Source organism: Oncorhynchus masou, chromosome 13 (assembly GCF_036934945.1).
Source record: "Oncorhynchus masou masou isolate Uvic2021 chromosome 13, UVic_Omas_1.1, whole genome shotgun sequence".
NCBI classification, from domain to species: domain Eukaryota; kingdom Metazoa; phylum Chordata; class Actinopteri; order Salmoniformes; family Salmonidae; genus Oncorhynchus; species Oncorhynchus masou.
Genome location: NC_088224.1, coordinates 56,941,230 through 56,959,691, shown reverse-complemented (window position 1 = coordinate 56,959,691; position 18,462 = coordinate 56,941,230). Strand labels below are relative to the sequence as shown.

The 18,462-nt window shown below is 43.8% G+C and overlaps 3 protein-coding genes across 3 annotated transcripts; 1 reads left to right on the top strand and 2 right to left on the bottom strand.

Moving 5' to 3' along the window:
• Positions 1 to 1,714: 1,714 nt before the first annotated feature.
• LOC135552660 (tapasin-related protein-like) lies at positions 1,715 to 8,205 on the bottom strand. Its single transcript, XM_064984406.1, has 8 exons — positions 7,910 to 8,205; positions 7,544 to 7,729; positions 7,159 to 7,437; positions 6,039 to 6,368; positions 5,421 to 5,756; positions 2,997 to 3,095; positions 2,829 to 2,845; positions 1,715 to 2,164 (listed from the first exon to the last, which is right to left on the bottom strand). The coding sequence occupies exons 1-8, from the start codon at positions 7,953 to 7,955 to the stop codon at positions 2,150 to 2,152; spliced, it is 1,308 nt and encodes a 435-aa protein (XP_064840478.1). The 5' UTR covers positions 7,956 to 8,205; the 3' UTR covers positions 1,715 to 2,149.
• Positions 8,206 to 8,286: 81 nt separating this feature from the next.
• Positions 8,287 to 14,316, top strand: LOC135552658 (gem-associated protein 4-like). The gene is made up of 3 exons (XM_064984404.1): positions 8,287 to 8,378; positions 8,474 to 8,564; positions 10,956 to 14,316. The coding sequence occupies exons 2-3, from the start codon at positions 8,552 to 8,554 to the stop codon at positions 14,195 to 14,197; spliced, it is 3,255 nt and encodes a 1,084-aa protein (XP_064840476.1). The 5' UTR covers positions 8,287 to 8,378; positions 8,474 to 8,551; the 3' UTR covers positions 14,198 to 14,316.
• A 3-nt stretch (positions 14,317 to 14,319) lies between these two features.
• LOC135552659 (TLC domain-containing protein 3A-like) lies at positions 14,320 to 18,462 on the bottom strand. Its single transcript, XM_064984405.1, has 5 exons — positions 18,251 to 18,462; positions 17,498 to 17,581; positions 15,590 to 15,806; positions 15,042 to 15,140; positions 14,320 to 14,915 (listed from the first exon to the last, which is right to left on the bottom strand). The coding sequence occupies exons 1-5, from the start codon at positions 18,367 to 18,369 to the stop codon at positions 14,616 to 14,618; spliced, it is 819 nt and encodes a 272-aa protein (XP_064840477.1). The 5' UTR covers positions 18,370 to 18,462; the 3' UTR covers positions 14,320 to 14,615.

Here is an 18,462-nt window from a genome sequence, read left to right as displayed (position 1 = left end):
ATACTTCTTAAATGTCAGCCACCAGTGCTTTGCCATAACTCTGTATAGGCCACCAAAACACTGCCTCACTTTCTTTACAGATTTCTCTAAACTATTGTCTATTTGTCCTTGAGAGCTATGATCAAATCATTGTTTTGGGTGATTTTAATATTCATGTTGACAAAGAGACTGACTCCAAGGCCATTGAATTGATGAATCTTTTGAGCTCTATGGACTGTATCTAACATGTTACTGGGCCCACCAATAACCACAGCCATACTCTGGACCTGGTTATTACCAAGGGGCTTTCTATTGACATATCCTCTATTGTTGATGTTGCTTTATCAGATCACCACAGTGGATTGTTTTACTACCCTGTTGACCATAGAACAGGGTAATATGGAACGCATTATTAAGGAACGCTATTTAAAAACTCTGAAGTTGCTACAGATTTTATTGAGTGCATGAACAATACTCCATCACCTATTCTGCAGTCCTACTGTAGGATTTAGTTGACAACGTTGATAGGAAATGAAGGGCAACCATTGATGCTAGAGCTCCAGTAAGGATGAAAAAGGACACATCCAAACGGACAGCCTCTTGGCAGCGTTATCAGAAAGCCCAGCGATGCATTTCACTGCTACACAGACGATACACAACTTTACATTTCTGCTGCACCAAAGTATTTTAGCTCCAAAGATATATTATTAGACTGTATTAGTGATTTAAAGACTTGGATGGCTCACAACTTCAGCTAACCTCCAGCTAAGTCAAGACCGAGGTACCTATTGTTGGAGCCAAAGCATACAGAGAGAATCTGGCCTCACATTTTAATTTCATGGGCAATAAAGACAAAACATCAGGTTAAAAACCTAGGCGCCATTTTAAATTCTGAACTCAATTTCGAATCACACATTAGGAATGTGACCAAAATAGCTTTTTACCACCTGAGGAACATTGCCAAGGTGCGGCCATTTCTCTCGCAGGCTAATACATAAAGATTCATCCATGCCTTTATTACAAGCAGGCCTGACTTCTGTAATGCTCTCCTGTCTAGTCTGCCCAAGAAAGCCATTGGTCAACAGCTAAACATACAGAATGCTGCATCACGGGTACTGACCACGACCAGAGGGAGAGCACATATTACACAGGTTTTAAGGCCTCTGCACTGGCTCCCTATGAGTTTTAGAATTAATGTTAAGATTCTTCTATTGGTTTTTAAATCATCCCATGATTGTCCACCCCAATACATGTCAGACATGCTTTTAAGTTATGTTCCCAGTAGGTCCCTCAGGTTCTCTGACACTGGCCTTTTAACTATCCCAATGCCTAGGACCAAGAGGCATGGAGAGGCAGCATTCAGTTATTATGCCCCCAGCCTCTGGAATAGCCTGCCAGAGAATCCACGGGGGGCCAAATCTGTGGACATATTCAAAAGAGATCTTAAAACACATTTTTAGCATTGCTTTTCCCTAGGGTGCTTTATATTGTTTCAGTTTTCATTGATATTCTTTCTGTTTTAATCCTCTTGTTTTTATCCTCTTGTGTCGTAAATATTTCAGTTTTTATTTTCATTGTTTTTATTTGTTTTCTTCCTTAGAAGCACATTGCGTTGCATTCCATGACGGAAATGTGCTGTATACATAAAGCTTGATTGGATTTGACATCACACACACTCTCTCTGACCCGCTGACTTAGTAGAACTCTCTAGAGCGAAAACAGTCAAAACAACAGCAACTATTAAATACAGGAAATTAATGAAAACAATAACTTCAAACAAATACATTTCTGAGTGCATATTTTCATATCAAACATGATCATGCATTTTTCTAAAAGAAAATCATTATTCCATGTCAATTATTTGTTATAGCAAAATTAAGAGTGGTATTATCATAGAGCAGTACTCTGACCTTGTGGGATAGTCCCTCGTTCCCAAATAATGAAAAACACATGATCAATCTTTCTACATTTACTGTACTTTATAATGGGAGAATCAGAAGAAACATTACCCCATATCAAATGACTTGATGGACACACACTATACCCACATTCCCAAAATAAACCTCCTGTTAGAGAAGTACTGAGATGAAGAGAAGGAGGTGAAGAAGGAGGGTAGGAATGGACTGTCTGTATCCATGGTGATCAGCTCGAACCACTCTGGCATGTTCTCTCAGTAGGGCTTTCTCTGAACAGGAGAGATACAGTACACACACAATGAGCAGGGAAGTCTTTCTCTCGTTCTCTCACCCACACGTATACAGTCATGTTGGGTTGTCACGATACCAGTATTGCGATACTACAAAACCTGATTCTCCATGGCAAAAAGGAAAACACAAAGCAGACTACTTCATGTAAAATGTTGTGTGTTATAGCTTGTTAAAGAAACATGTGATTCTGGGCGACAACATAAGGCTGCTTGTTTCCAACATTAGGACTGTTTTCCACCAAGACATTTAGTCTGCTTCATGTTTTGTTTCCTTGCCACGATACCTCGGAGTATCGCAACGCTGGTATCGTGACAACCCTACATTCATTCTACACACACATCACAACTGCTGCTACCAAACAGCTTAAACACTTCTCCCTCCTTCTCCAATACACGTGTAAATATTGGACTATATAGTTTGCCTTCCGGTATTATACTTATGCTAAAATGTTTATTGTATTCTACTGCCATTTACTTTATATTCATATTCTTATATTGTATTATTTCTTATGGTTGTTGCATTGTCGAGACGAAATCTGCAAGTAAGTATTTCATTTGATGATGTATACCATGTGTATCCCGTATATATGACCGATAACACTTGAAACGCACACACCCGCGTTATGTATGAAGATGTACCCACCTTGTTTGTTGTTCTTGCTGTGAAAGAAAAACAGTACATGTTCAAAAGGTTGTCCTAGCAAGCAAACAACAATTAGCGATATCTCAATTGGGTGAACTCGTTAACAAACTGAACCTGGCAATGACGAAAAGGTAAAGGACAGAGTCGTGGTGAACGAGAGACGCTCACCTGAGCTCAGGCGGGGTAGCATCACACACAAAGTGGCCACCATGACCAGGATGAATCCACAGCCAAAGAACAACCACAGCCAGTTCCAACTGTCAACCTCTGATAAAACACAACATCCAAAGTTTTATCAGTCAATGCAGTTTTTGTGGCATGTTCTCCTCTCAAAGCATACTACAGTATTGTATGTATTGGGGCTGCCATCAAGTGGCCATGAATTGGTGCTGCATACAGTATAGTACGTGTTTGGATCAATATCCTCTGAAGACGATATACACGGAGTATACAAAACCTTAAGAACACCTGCTTGACATAGCCTTGACCTGGATTCACCTGGTCAGTCTATGATCCCTTATTGATGTCACTTGTTAAATCCACATCAATCAGTGTAGATGAAGGGGGTGAGACAGGTTAAAGAAGGATTCTAAAGCCTTGAGACAATTGATACATGGATTATGTATGTGTGCCATTCAGAGGGTGAATGGGCAAGGCAAAATATTTAAGTGCCTTTGAACGTGGTATGTTAGTAGGTGCCAGGCACACCGGTTTGTGTGAACATCTGTAATGGTGCTATGTTTTTCATGCTCATCAGTTTCCCGTATGTATCAAGAATGTTCGACCACCCAAAGGACATCCAGGCAACTTCACTCAACTGTGTACAGCTGAAGTCGGAGGTTTACATACACCTTAGCCAAATACATTTAAACTCAGTTTTTCACAATTCCTGACTTAATTAATGATTTAATCCCAATAAAAATTCCCTCTCTTAGGTCAGTTAGGATCACCACTTCATTTTAAGAATGTGAAATGTCAGAATAATAATAGAGAGAATGATTTCTTTCAGCTTTTATTTCTTTCATCCCATTCCCAGTGGGTAAGAAGTTTACATACACTCAATTAGTATTTGGTAGCATTGCCTTTAAAATGTTTAACTTGGGTCATATGTTTCCGGTAGCCTTTCACAAGCTTCCCACAATAAGTTGGGTGAATTTTGGCCCATTCCTCCTGACAGAGCTGGTGTAACTGAGTCAGGTTTGTAGGCCTCCTTGCTCGCTCACACTTTTTAATTTCTGCCCACAAATTTGATATAGGATTGATGTCAGGGCTTTGTGTTGGCCACTCCAATACCTTGACTTTGTTGTCCTTAAATCATTTTGCCACAACTTTGGAAGTATGCTTGGGGTCATTGTCTATTTGGAAGAACCATTTACGACCAAGCTTTAACTTCCTGACTGATGTCTTGAGATGTCGCTTCAATATATCCACATCATTTTCCTGCCCCATGATGACATTTAGTTTGTGAAGTGCACAAGCCCATCCTGCAGCAAAGCTCCCCCACAACATAATGCTGTCACCCCCATGCTTCACGGTTGGGATTGTGTTCTTCGGCTTGCAAGCCTCCCCCTTTTTCCTCCAAACATAACGATGGTCTCCATGGCCATTTTTGTTTAATCAGACCAGAGGACATTTCTCCAAAAAGGACAGTATTTGTCCCCATGTGCGGTAGCAAACCATAGTCTGGCTTTTTTATGGCGGTTTTGGAGCAGTGGCTTCTTCCTTGCTGAGTGGCCTTTCTAGTTATATCAATATAGTACTTGTTTTACTGAGGATATAGATACCTTTGTAAATGTTTCCTCCAGTATCTTCACAAGGTCCTTTGCTGTTGTTCTGGGATTGATTTGCACTTTTCGCACCAAAGTACGTTCATCTCTAGGAGACAGAACGCGTCTCCTTCCCGAGCGGTATGACGACTGCATGGTCCCATGGTGTTTATACTTGCATACTATTGTTTGTACAGATGAACGTGGTACCGTCAGGCATTTGGAAATTGCTCCCAAGGATGAACCAGACTTGCAGAGGTCTACAATTTTTTTTCTGAGATCCTTGCTGTTTTTAAAGTTTAGAGGCAGTGAGTTTGAAGGTAGGCCTTGAAATATATCCACAGGTACACCTCCAATTGAAGTCAATTAACCAAATTGAAGCTTCTAAAGCCATGACATCATTTTCTGGAATTTTTTAAAGCTGTTTAAAGGCACAGTCAAAACTTAGTGTATGTAAACTTCTGACCCACTGGAATTGTGATACAGTGAATTATAAGTGAAATAATCTGTCTGTAAACAATTGTTGGAAAAATTACTTGTGTCATGCACAAAGTAGATGTCCTAATCGACTTGCCAAAACTATAGTTTGTTAACAAGAAATTTGTGGAGTGGTAGAAAAATGAGTTTTAATGACTCCAACCTAAGTGTATGTAAACGTCAGACTTCAACTGTATATTTAAAATATGCTTCTGTAAATCTGCAGAAATTTGTATGAACACATACTGTATCACTGTACGTAATCAGACTGGGTTGTAAGGTACTCAGTTGTGCCTGAGAAAACGACCTTTACTTGAAGACTTCACGAAAAGTTCCTAAACCACCTAACCTGTGACGATGAGGGTGAAACTCTTGCGGATGGGCATGCGCAGGGAGCTGTGAGACACCCTGCAGAAGTACTTGGAGCTCGAGTCATGCATGGAAGCGTGGAGCAGGAAGAAGGCCGACAGAGAGTAGGTCCCGTCCTGGTGGTGGCGGTGGCTGGAGTACAGGACAGTGTCCAGCTTCTCTGGTAGGAGGCCTCCACCTCCACCACTGGGCTCCCTGAACCACTCCATCTCCACGTCCAGGGGGTAGTAGCCCTCTGCCCCACACACCACCTTCTGTTTCTCCGTTTCCACCATGGAGATGACAGAGTCCACGTTCAAGGACACGCGAGGAGGCTCTGAGGGACCATGTCAGAAATGACTGGCATTACAATGAGGATGTTGGCGGTATATACCAGGTGATCAAAATGGCTAGTCTATGGCACCTTTAATTGGTTGTTATGGTTATCATGTCATAGATATGTACATATTCATACATGTGTATACCATATCAGGTAGTGATAATAAAAGTAATTTGTTTATCCTTTCAATTTTCAATGATAGCGCAAATGAGTGAGCAAAGTTTCAACAATTAAATGCATCTGCCTCATGTCCCGTGACCCCTAACCCTTCCACCTTACCCATGATGTTCAGAGCGATTTCATGGCTGCCAAACAGCGGAGGCACCGAGACAAGGCAGACATACGTCCCCTCGCTGCTCTGCTTGGTGAGGGGGAGCGTCAGGGATGCGTCGCCCCTACCGATGCCCTTAAGCTCCACCCCGCCCCCCTCCCTTTGGCCCGAGCGTCTGGAGTGGCTGAAGAGCGTGGTCCGTTCGCCGCGTCGTTGCAAACGCCATTCCACTGTCAGGTCGACTGCCTTGTGGTCCACGTCAAACTGACAATGCAGGCTCTGTTGCTTCATTAGGCCCACCCACACAGAGGGAGTGCGGGTGAAGACTAGCATCGCAGCTACACACAGACACAGGTCACAGCCAAGGCAGGGCAGGAAGGGGGGCATGGGTTGAAGAGGAGGGAGAGGGAGGAATTTGGAGAAAAAAAGGGAGGTTATAGCTTGGGACTTATTCTGTTGTGTGTGACATAGTCTTCCCCTCAGCAGCCTCCACTGACACATGCTACAGACGAGAGCAGTGCTTCCCAATCCTGTTTCAGGGGACACCAAGGGGTGTACATTTTTGTTTGTTGCCCTAGCACTAATACAGTCAAATAATCAATTTATCAAGCATTTGATTAGAATCAGGTGTTAGGGCTAGGCTCAAAAGACCAGGAATGGGAAGCACTGGACCAGAGTACAGACTACATCTACTGCAGGGGTGTCAAACTCATTGCACAGAGGGCCGAGTGTCTGCAGGTTTTTGGTTCATCCTTTAAATTAAGGCCTAGACTAGGTGAGTGGAGTTCCTTGCTAATGAGTGAGCTGAATTGATCAATCAAGTTTTGGGCTCCCAAGTGGTGCAGCGGTCTAGCACATGTCAGTGCTAGAGGCGTCACTACAGACCCTGGTTCGATTCCAGGCTTTATCACAACCGTCTGTGATTGGGAGCAAAATTGTCCCAGCGTCGTCCGGGTTAGGGTTTGGACGTCATTGTAATTAAGAATTTATTCTTAACTGACCAGCTAAATAAACGTTTTTTTTAAATAAAGTGTTCAGAGAAAACTCGCAGACCCTCGGCCCTCCTGGAATGAGTTTGACATGAGATCTACTGCACAACAAATAGACGGAATCAAAAGTTTGAATTACTTGAGGTGGTTAACATCTCTCTGTCTGCGATGGCGGCCCAGTTGCGGTAGTCTGCCTGGCCAGGTGTGGGTGTGGCAGGGGTATGTCTGAGGAAGCTGGTGATGACGAAGAGGCCGTCGGTGTGCCGTAAGGTGCTGGTGAACCAGATATCGTGATCCTGGGCTCCTAAACCTGGCCAACGCACCTGGATACCCTCTGTGCTGTACCTGCGGATCTCACACTGCAGCTGGTGCTCCACTACTGCTCCTTCAATGTACTTCCTCATGTCCACCTTAGAGCCTGAACACACATGGTTTGAAGAGCACCTCTCAGTGTTGGAACACCAAACACCAGCGTAGAAAACATAACCAAATCTGACATTTGTTTAGCTGTTTCTCTCATTCACCTGTAACAAGGAAGGTGATGGCATTAGGGTTCAATGCACTGTCCCCTGGATGACCAAACTGCAGCCCAGCGTTTCTGTGTTGATACTGGGTTTCAGCATGTCCCTCATCATTGAACTTTACAAGTTCATCCACCAGCATACAAGGCAGCCAAGGCACCTGTTGTAAAGACTGGATGCCTGGCACCTCTGTCAAATAGATGAATAAGTAGAATAATCACAATGAGTTTAAAATGTCATGTCAAAATGCCAATCATAATTGGAGGCTAACAAATAGTCCATTCATAAGAACTCTGAATGAACACAGCACGCGTGAAACCGTCTGGGGAATGAAAAATACTCGCAAAAATAGTTCATAGGGTAGCCTACCTGCACAGAGAAATAAACAGATAACAATATTGACGTTTAAACGCATAATGTTACAAAACTGTCTCCCGGAGATGTCTTTCCCTGTGCCATTCGACTCCAAAGAACTTTCACTTTCATTTCGGCAATTTGACGCAAGTGAAAAAAATAGAATCTGCTCGTGCAGCTGCCTGTAAGACAAGTTAACGTTAGATTTTTACAATGGCTTGTAATAGTAAACTAAATATCATCAGATAATATGTGAATGAGGAAGAAACTGTTAAAAACTGCAACTGAACATACACCCCCCCCCCCCCATACATCCATACCACGAGTGGCGCTGTAAAGTCACGAAAATACATTTCGTCGTTCTTCAATAAAAAAAATCCCGCCCACGTGACGTTGATGCGGACGTCCGATGAGTTGTTTTGAATGGTCGAAAAAAAGTTCAACACATTTATTTGATTGGTTTCTTGTCGTATCGTCTTGGAAAGTAAGTAGATATTTACATCTAACTTGTCTCTTTTTTTATTATAAATCAGTATAATAATTAAATGAACAAAAATGTGCACGTGTTCTTCGTTGAAGTTGGCTTGGCGTGCTGTTGGGTCCGGCGTGGATGACCAGGTGCACATTGAAGACTGAACTGCACCTCACCGAAACACAATGATGACTCAAGGTAGCTATGAGATTAAAGTTGAATGCATGTGCTTTGTTTATAGCTATAAACATGTTAGCTGTATAACTAGCGAGCTGACACTGACACATTATTTACTGTCAGTGGTACCTGTAGTGAAATGTGTTGCGATGTGTTGGGGTAAAACCATTTGAATCACTTTTTGACAGGACCCCTTTTGATTTGAACTAAACCTTTCATACATATTTGCCCATTTGTAGAAGTACGCAGAACGTTTTTTTTTTTGGACCTGAATGGATAAACATTATAGATAAATGTGCTCAAATTTGACCGATTTTGCAAACCTAACCATACCATTTTTTGTTGTTGTTACAGCCATATTATAAAATTGATTTATTTTCCCTTATCCACACACAATACCCCATAAGGACAAAGCGAAAAGAGCCTTATAAATGTATTACAAATAAGAAACTGATATCACATTTACGTAAGTATTCAGACATTTTACTCAGTACTTTGTTGAAGCACCTTTTGGCAGCGATTACAGCCTTGAGCCTTCTTGGGTATGACGCTACAAGCTTGGCTTCTCTACAGATCCTCTCAATCTCTGTCAGGTTGGATGGGTAGCGTTGCTGCACAGCTATTTTCAGGTCTCTCCAGAGATGTTAGATCAGGTTCAAGTCCAGGTGTGACTGCACTTGAAGAAACTTTCAAAGTTATTGAAATGTTCTGGATTGACTGACTTTCATGTCTTAAAGTAATGATGTACTGCCATTTCCCTTTGTTTATTTGAGCTGTTCTTGTCATAAAATGGACTTGGTCTTTTACCAAATAGAGCTAGCTTCAGTGTACCACTCTTACCTTGTAACAACAACTGATTGGCTCAAACACATTAAGAAGGAAAACAATTCCACAAATGAACTTTTAACAAAGCACACCAGTTCATTGAAATGCATTCCAGGTGACGACTTCATTAAGCTGGTTGAGAGAATACCAAGAGCTGTCACGGCAAATGGTGGCTACTCTGAAGAACCTCAAATAAACCATTTTGATTTGTTTAACACTTTTTTTGGTTACTACATGATTCCATGTGTTATTACAATGAAGAAAATAGTAAAAATAAAGAAAAACCCTTGAATGAGTAGGTGTCAACTTTTGACTGGTACTGTATGTTGTACCTTAGACCCTATTTTAAATAATCTGAGGTTGTATTTTGACTGCCATAGGTTGAGACACAACATGCTCTTGAATACAGGGTGGGTGTCATGTTTTGGCTGATAAATGTACTAAGTTAAAATTTCAACTTTCAAATGGTACCACAAAGATGGTTGGGAGTCCACACATAAGAGAATGTTGACTTGAATGGGAATAAAGGACTGGTTTATATTACTGTTACTCATCATAGATAATAGAATAGATGTGACCATTTAAAGGTGCCACACAGAATTTTTATTTTAAAAAACTGCATTGTAATTTAAAAAAATGTCCATAATATCTGCAGTAATAGTGGAATGATGGTGTGTCACAGTATTACTTACCTTCCAGTGTTGTGATATTCACCTATTGATTTCTTCTACCTGAGAGGCATCCAATGTCAAAATGGGAAAGCTGTCGAGTGGAAATCGTGTCATGTGGCCAATGTAGAAATCACTCTGTCATTTTTGGGTTGCTAATATTCTACACTGTCGCTCAATTAAAAAAAAAACAAGCACTGAATAGTGTAGGGAATCATTGTACCATCTAAATCGTGTGAATTTTCTAATAGAAAAACATTGTTTCTACATCTGTTTGAAGCTGGTGGACCAAAACCTAAAGTAAAGGCTCCAAGGGCAAGTCTCTGCCATGTTACGGGGAAATGGGATGCAGTGGAGGGGGAGATTTTGTTTTCAATGCAGCCTCGTGCCGTTGCAATTCACCTAGCTTCCACATGGGGGGAGAAATTATAGGCATAGCGCATTTCAGTTGACATTTGAATATGGGCGGATCAGCGGACATCTTTTGTGGTGGTAAGTTGAAGGTCAAATTTCAATGGTCTGAAGAATAGGTCAATTCTATTTCTATGATTGAAATGACACACACCCTGTATCCAAGAACATGTGTCTCAACGGAAGCTTGCAACGCTATTTGGAAGCTTTTAAACGGTTGAGTTTGATATGATTTATATTTTCCGGTGATGAAGACATGGATGTCTCATGGTATAGTGGGGTTTGCAAAATGGGTCAACTTTGGGCTCCTTTATCCCTGGAATGTTTTGCCATTAGGTTACATGTATGCAAAGTAATACATTTTTTTTTTAACAAAGGGGATGCTGTCAAAGTGATTACATTCAAATGGATTTACCCTTGGCCCTGGCAACCTGGTTTCTGTACTGAACTAACTACTCTCTAGTCTACTTGTGTTCATTCGTTCTCACTCTTCTGCTTGTACTTTCAGATTCCTGGCTGAGCTGTGAGAAGACTGCCATTCTCCAGGGAGGCTTTCTGTTGGCCAACAGATTGTGCCAGCCAGCATCACTCAGTGCCCTGCAGAAGGAGGACTGGAGTAAGGTTGGCCACCCAATTCTACAGGCTGTCAGAGAAATTTGTGGGCAGGAGCGAGATAGCTGTCTGAGCAGTGTCCGCTGGAAGAAGAAAATCATCTGCGTCTTATGGAGCAAATTACTGGGGAAGGAGAGCGAAGAAGACATGGAAATCGGCTGGAGGGAGAATCCATTCTTCTCTCTGCAGAACAGCCTACCTGACATTAACCGCATAGTGCTGTTTGAGCTGGTCAAGTTGACAGGCTTCTCTCAGATCTACGCCCAGCTGCTGCTTTGCCTCCCATCGGCCCACCTGAGTGCAGAGCTGGGGCAGCTAGTTCGACACGTTACCCGAAACAGCACTGAGGAGGATGTCCGCGTCCTGCTGGAGGTGTGGTGGGAGCTGTGGAAGGGCAGGTGGGGAAGGCAAGAGGAGGACGACCTAGATAAGGTCTTTACTAACCGGTGGACCAGCCTCACCAACACCACCGGCCTTTCACCTCAGGCTGCCAAGAGGTTCAAATCAGACCCAGACACCTCAACATCACCATCGTCCACCACTGATGTGCTGTCCATTCTTTTTCATGCTCTGGAGGAGTTGAAAGAGCATCTGAGCACCTCTGACCTTTGCTACCGTGCCCTATCCAACTGCCTCGACTCCCTCTACACCTCACATCTGATAGACCAAGCTATCATTCTCCCAGCTGAGGTACAACTTCAGAGCCTGACCAGTACGGTGACTGTCAGAAAGAGGCATGCTGGGATAGAGAAGTTTGACCTGGTCCAGGTGATAAGCGAGGCCCGCAGTGACCTGAAGGCAGCCCACACACCCTCTCCATTTAAACCCTGTGGAATGACACTAATGCAAGCCCTGCAGACGGTCTCACAGCTCACTCAGGCCTGGGAGAAGAGAGGGCTGCTGGAGATGACAGACAGCGGTGACCCCAGTGACTTGACACGCCGTTTGAAAAACAGTCTGGCCAGAGTGCTCGAGTCCCTAGAGGAACGGTCCATGGATGAGGGTGAGCAGCAGACACTGAACAACGTGCACAGCACTTTGAGAGGCTTGTTTGTCTCACTGTCCTTCCCCGACACAGAGAGCAACGCTGGGGAAATGGCCCACATTGCTGTAGCCATCATTAACCACCGCTTGGAGGGCTTCCAAGATTTCACTATGCTATTTGCCACTGAATTGAGCTGGTCCCTGAGCATGGAGGAGTGGATCAGCTGTCTGGAGAGAAACAAAAACGCATTCCAGCGAAAGGATATTGTCATGAAATTAGTCTCCACTCTCATTGCAAAGTGCCAAATGGATAGTGAAGTAGGGCACTGCAGAAAGTTGAAGGACATTATTGTGAACATTTTCGCAGAGCTCCCCTTAACTGAGAAAAACACAACATTAGCGGAAATGTTAACCTGCTCCAAGAGGGGTCTCCAGGGCTCTCTGCCCCTGGCTGTGATGGAGGGCTTTAGTGAGGAGCTCAACATGACGTTCAACTGCATCATCCAGGGGGGAGCGGTGCAGAACAACCTCAGCTTGGCCGTGGCCGCCATAGCCCGCGTGGCCTTTCAGAACCCCGAGGCCACCCTGCGTCGGTGCTGCCATCTGGCGGTGGTGAACCATGGGGCCCACAGCCTCCTCTCCAACATACTCCAGCAGCTCTCAGGGCTGAGGGGTGGTGCCCCCGGTTGCACAGAGGGGACGGGCAGCTCTGCGGGGAGCTTACTGTGCAGCTGTCTTCAAGATACTGCCATGACTAAACTGTCCTCGGCAAAGGAGGAGGACCAGTTCCTGCACTTCCTGGTTGCACTTATGCAGCCGAGCATTTCGGAGAGCTTAGAGCGAGGCCAGAGTTTCCTGCACCCTGAAGAGGTTGTGTGTGCCTTCGTCCTGCCTCACCTCTCCCCCTCCTCTGGCTATAGCACCTGCAGCCTGGACCTGTGCTTGCGTTTGCTCCACTCTGCCTTTTCTCTGGAATCCCAGGATCCATCTCCACACTGGATCATGAACTGCTCCCCATTCCCCCTCCTCTACGTCCTCTGCCAGATTCTGAACGAGGGCTGCAGGTGCTGGGAGCTTCCTGTAGAGGGCGCACCCTGTCACTTATCCACGGAGTCCAAGGAGATGCTCGTCACTGTGCTGACTGCACTGGGCAAGGTGGTGGGACGGGAGGTGGCCTCAGCCCCCAACACCTGGTCCAGAGCCCTCTTCTGGCTCTACAATAAAGTGGAGGCCCTGGACTGGACTGTTCGCTTCCATCTGAAGGTAGTGTGGGGGGATCACTTCAAAAACGAGGTGCCGTCCTCACTGTTGGCTGTGTGCGAGCTGCCGGAGCAGGAGTGGTCTGGCCTAAAGTTGGCCCAGTATGGGCAGGGCACAGGGCTGCTGGCGTGGATGGAGTGCTGCGCTCTCTCTGACGAGGTTCAGAACACCATGCTGACCTCTCTGGCTCTGGACCAGCACCGGCCCGACGATGTCAACATGTTCAGCAAAGGCCTGCTGGTGGCAGTGACACAGACCCTACCCTGGTGCACCGTCGCCGAGTGGGGCAGGCTGCTGAGAGCAATGCGAGAGCTGCTCCGCTCAGGTCGTCTCCACGTGCCTTACTCACTGGAGTACGTGGACTTTCTCCCACTGCTGGACCTGCGGCCGTTCTCCTGCGAGCTGCGTCTGTCCGTGCTACTGCTGCGTGTCCTCCAGCTGCTCTGCGGCTCCAGCTGCAAAGACTGGCTGCCCGGCCAGGGCTGGGCCCACGTGGGGCTGCTGTATGCCAGCGCCATGAGAGAAGTCATAGACTCCCTGAGGGGAAAGCTGTTGCCGTCTTCCTCCAACACCTCACCCAAAGACTCAAAGGTAGAGAGGGCAGCTACCACCACTGCCAGCCAGGAGGTGCTGTTTGTACTGAGCCAGCTCTTCTGTCATGTTCAGCACGTTCAGGTGATGATGCCCGGCGGGCAGTGCGAGTCTCTGTTCCTGTGTGCCCTGGAGATCCTGACCCACTACGAGGCAGTGCTGGCCACACACCCCAGCAGCAGCTCCCACCTGGAGATCGAGAACACTCGCCACTTCTTCACCACCATCACAGACAACCTGGAGAGCGCCGAGATGAAGGCCGTGTTGCATCAGAAAATTGCTCAGCTGTCGTCTTCGGGATGATGTACTTTTTTCAGACAACACTTGAATGAGGGTTTAATGTTTCCAGCCTCAAATAAAAATGTGTTCTGACCTTGTGTTGAAAAGACTTATTTTTATTTTGAATAAAAAAAACTGACATTGCATGTCTTTCAATCGTTTATTAATCAAACAATAGTTTGGGGTGGAAAGTTATCCTGATAAATCACTAAATATTCTGTAGTCTGTAGTAGTACAGACAGTATAACACACTGACCCCTGAGAATTTTGATAACTACTGGTTATTTTGTAGTGATAGGCAGTTGCAGGTCCTAAATTCCACACAGACTGTTCCTTCAGAGGGAAGGATTGAAATAACTGCTAATTCATAGCATGGAAGACCAGCAGCAAAAGAAGCATAATTGATATTACATGTTGCTAACCATAGAATTAGATGGCAACTCTAATCTGTTTTTGAGCCATCTTTGTGAGCAAGTTGACCCTTTGACCTAGTCTGACGCAGGTAGAGGCGATATGCCTTGTGACACAGAAGCACAAACCAGTAGATTTGAGGTGCCAGTATGGATAGGTTGGCTAAGTTACAGTGGAGCGGTAGATGGAAAGGCACTTTGTGGAAGGGAATGGTGTACTGCTGACCATACACCCAGTACATGTAGGGAAAGAGCAGGATACGGCAGGTGAAGAAACTCAGCAGAACCATCACACCGTTGACTCTGTGAAGCCATGAGTCCTCTAGTCCCAACTAGAGAGGAAAATATAGGAAACGTTTACTGATTGTACAGTGAGTTATAGTACACTTAATAATATGCTCAGTCTTCCGAAAGCACAACAAAAACAAAGGGGTTTATGAATCTGGGTGTGGCTTTACCTGGATCAGAACCTTTCCTAACGAGACAAAGGGAGTGCTGAATTCTGCCATGAAGAAACAGCCAATGAAGAAGTCTCCACCTAGACCAGTCCTAAGGAACTGAGAAAAAAACAGCACTATATGAATATTAAACACTAACTTACTGAGAAATGAGCACAGTCAGCTTTTGAGGATGACACGGCAGATTCTCAATAACAGAAACTGGACTATAGTTAAGCAATAAGGCCTGCGGGGGTGTGGTATATGGCCAATAAACCATGGCTAAGGGCAGTTCTTAAGCACGACACAACGCAGAGTGCCTAGATACAGGCCTTAGCCGTATATTGGCCAAATACCACAAACCGCTGAAGTGCCTTATTATAGGTTGGTTAACAACGTAATTAGAGCAGTATAAATAAATGTCATACCCGTGGTATACGGTCTGATACACCATGGCTGTCAGCCAATCAGCATTCAGGGCTTGAACAAACCAGTTTATAATGACAAATTTCAACTGCCGTTGTAACACATAACGTTACGGTCCAGTAATGTTTGTGATCCTTCCTCACCAGAATGGTGGGCATGAAGACCGTGAGGAGGACCATGTGATGGACAACCAGCAGGGGATGCCGGAGGAGGAACAGCTTGATGGTAAGGAGGGAGTGCTTTCTGTACGCCTCGTGCCCTTTTAACTTTTGACAGTGGTAGTTACTCAGATACATGGCGTAAATATCAAACGCCATGTAAGGAGCGCCAAACCACACAAATTCATTGGTCAGTCTGTGCCTAAAGAAGATGGTGACATACCGGTACATTAGGATCATGAGGAAAGTAAGTACTTACACTCAATTTTTTTGTTGTTGTGCGAAACAAAAATAAATGTTACTTCATCCTTATAAAAATCACAGAATCCTCTTCCTCCAGCAAATGCAACTTTGGAGCTTTGAGTAAAGTATTATAAATAGGTCCCTGTGTTTTGGTTAATCATGTCACATGACCTGGATTTGAACATTTATTTTAAAAAGGTCCCGAACAGTCATTCTGATTCCCATGTAAAATAACCTTTTGAGTTACTAAAATAAATCACCCATTAAATATTTGCTTTGGATAAAAATACTCAACATTTTGAGAAAGACAGGCTGAGTGGGCGGGGAGCATATATTCATGAGCTCGCCTTGAGTGACAGCTCTTTGAAACACCCATGTCAAGCAACTTGGATGAAGTGTTGCAGTAAAATCATCAAGCAAATTTGGTGATAAACAAAGCAAATCAAACACTGAAATTGCATCGATGATGTCAAACATTTTTTATCCATCTTCCATTTGGCACGTCTCTTGTGAGGCGGTTCACAGCAGCACTGACAGGTGTTGACCTGACAATGGCGTTGGGAGTTTTGAACAACCGCCTCACCCCCCCTTTTGTTCCATGCTGGCAGAAGACCTAGGTAACCAATAAATAGCTAACCCCAGACAGATGAAAGGGGAAACATAAGTATCTTTGCCATAGATTAATAGGGTCAACTTTTAATTCTGTTTGCCGAGACCCTACAGTGACATTTTGGCACCAGTCGAGTTGCCATCTCGCTATATAAACCATGGCCATCTGCAAACAAGCCTTCTTTGATGTTGGTTACAAGACGGTACTTATGACACAGGGTAGGGGATCGACCAGTAACTTTATCATTGTGGAAGCAACAGTCATTTTTCATACTTTGATCTGTTTTCATCCAAGTATCATCACATTTCATGAACACATGATTTGACTGTTCGTGACCTTTAAAACTTTTTCAACAAACTGACCCCTTTTTATGTCAGATGGTCCAGAACCATCCTTAGACAATTGCTTTAATTTTTGGTGTAATTCTCATTTCAGGAAAAGGCAGGAAAATCTAGGTCATGTGACATGATTAACCCAAACGCAGGGCCCTAATTATAAAATGTAATTCTTGAGCGGTAACAAACTACATCATAAACTGATCATCAATGCCAGCTGACTAGTCAGATATTTGTAGGCTTATAAGGCTATATAATACTAATACTAGTGCACAGTGCACTTAGAAGCCTACCTATTCTAATCTATAACCTGTGTTTGGTATGAGATGATCATGTATAGAGTACTATGAATATTTGAGATACAGTTTCAGTCACTAAGGAAATAAACACAGCAAACCCCTGCTGATAATGAGAATATGATAATTGGGAATGGTTGTGTAAATTGACCACAGTGTTAAGATGGGGGGGATTGATCTCTAGAGATCACTCTAGTGATGGGGACGTATACAGGTCAGTCTTGTATCTGAGTGTACTACTGCCTCTGCCCCCAAAAGCTTGTTTTTATGGCACCGGGGGTAGTGCATTCAGCCGGCAAACAAAAGTACCACTGGTAATTCTCACTCAGAGGAGAGGGGAGGAGATGACTCAATCACGACAAGTGACGATTGCTGGTTTGATGGCAATAATCAAAATATACATTCTTACCTGTCATACATCACATCACTGGAGGCAGTAGCAATTATGAACCCAACAATAGTAGCCAGAGTGGCATGGATGGAGGACACCAACCTTGCAAAGAGATGGGATATATGATGAGGCTATGAAAGTGCACACAATTGGTTATTCATTTGTTCTGATATTAATTTAAAATAAACACATTTTTATTTATTGGCATGCCAGTTAAAGGGTTAAGTAGACAATATAGGCTATATTTCAGTGATTGTATATTTATAGATAGGCTATATTTTGTGTATTATAATGATATTACAAATATTGCAGGGGGTACAGAAGAGGTATTTGGCCCATCCACACTTGGATGGGCCAAATACAATGGAAAAACAATGGATTATTTTCAGATAAGGCATTTTTTCGGTTACATGTAACTTCTTATTTAGACCTATTTTGGAAGTCTATCGGCCGTGGCGGCTGTGATGACGACAGTTGCTCAGTGAAACTCCATTATTTGGTAAGTACCGAACGTATTTTGACATTATTAAGCTTGAAAAGCTGGTGAATTTCAAGTTGGATTTCTCCTGGGTTTAAAGGAGAATCGACTAATTCAATGTCTCCTGTAAATCCAGGTTGTGGTTCAGTCCTGATAGATTGATCTCCGGAGTTGTTTTGATATAACTAGACATATGCTCACTGAAATAACTGTTGTCAGTTACTAGTGAAGTCATTCAAGGACAACAACTAGCAAGGTTATGCATATGTAAATATTACTGTAATAAAGCCTACCTTTCGCTGACCACAAACACATCTGCATCATTCCAGCTTTTGAAAACTGATTTAAGCACTTTCCAGGATATGAAGAACAATCCCGGGAAAAATGCAGTGCCCCAAGCTAACATAAACATGATACACTCGCATTAACCCGCCTCAAGGTCAAAGTGCGAGGAAGCAGGAAGAGAACTTTCACGTTGCAGATGCAAATTAATAGTAGCTGAGCG

Bases quoted from the DNA above. Each gene is read 5' to 3' on its own strand.
- LOC135552659 (XM_064984405.1), bottom strand. From the start codon at position 18,369: ATGTTTATGTTAGCTTGGGGCACTGCATTTTTCCCGGGATTGTTCTTC. The intron at 15,807-17,497 runs GTAAGAATGTAT...CATCTTCTTTAG, and splicing joins AGTGATGTGATGTATGACAG to GCACAGACTGACCAATGAAT. The intron at 15,141-15,589 runs GTGAGGAAGGAT...TTTTTTTCTCAG, and splicing joins TCTTCATGCCCACCATTCTG to TTCCTTAGGACTGGTCTAGG.
- LOC135552660 (XM_064984406.1), bottom strand. From the start codon at position 7,955: ATGCGTTTAAACGTCAATATTGTTATCTGTTTATTTCTCTGTGCAG. The intron at 7,730-7,909 runs GTAGGCTACCCT...TCTATTTGACAG, and splicing joins CTGTTTATTTCTCTGTGCAG to AGGTGCCAGGCATCCAGTCT. The intron at 3,096-5,420 runs GTTAGGTGGTTT...GTGTTTTATCAG, and splicing joins TTTCACCCTCATCGTCACAG to AGGTTGACAGTTGGAACTGG.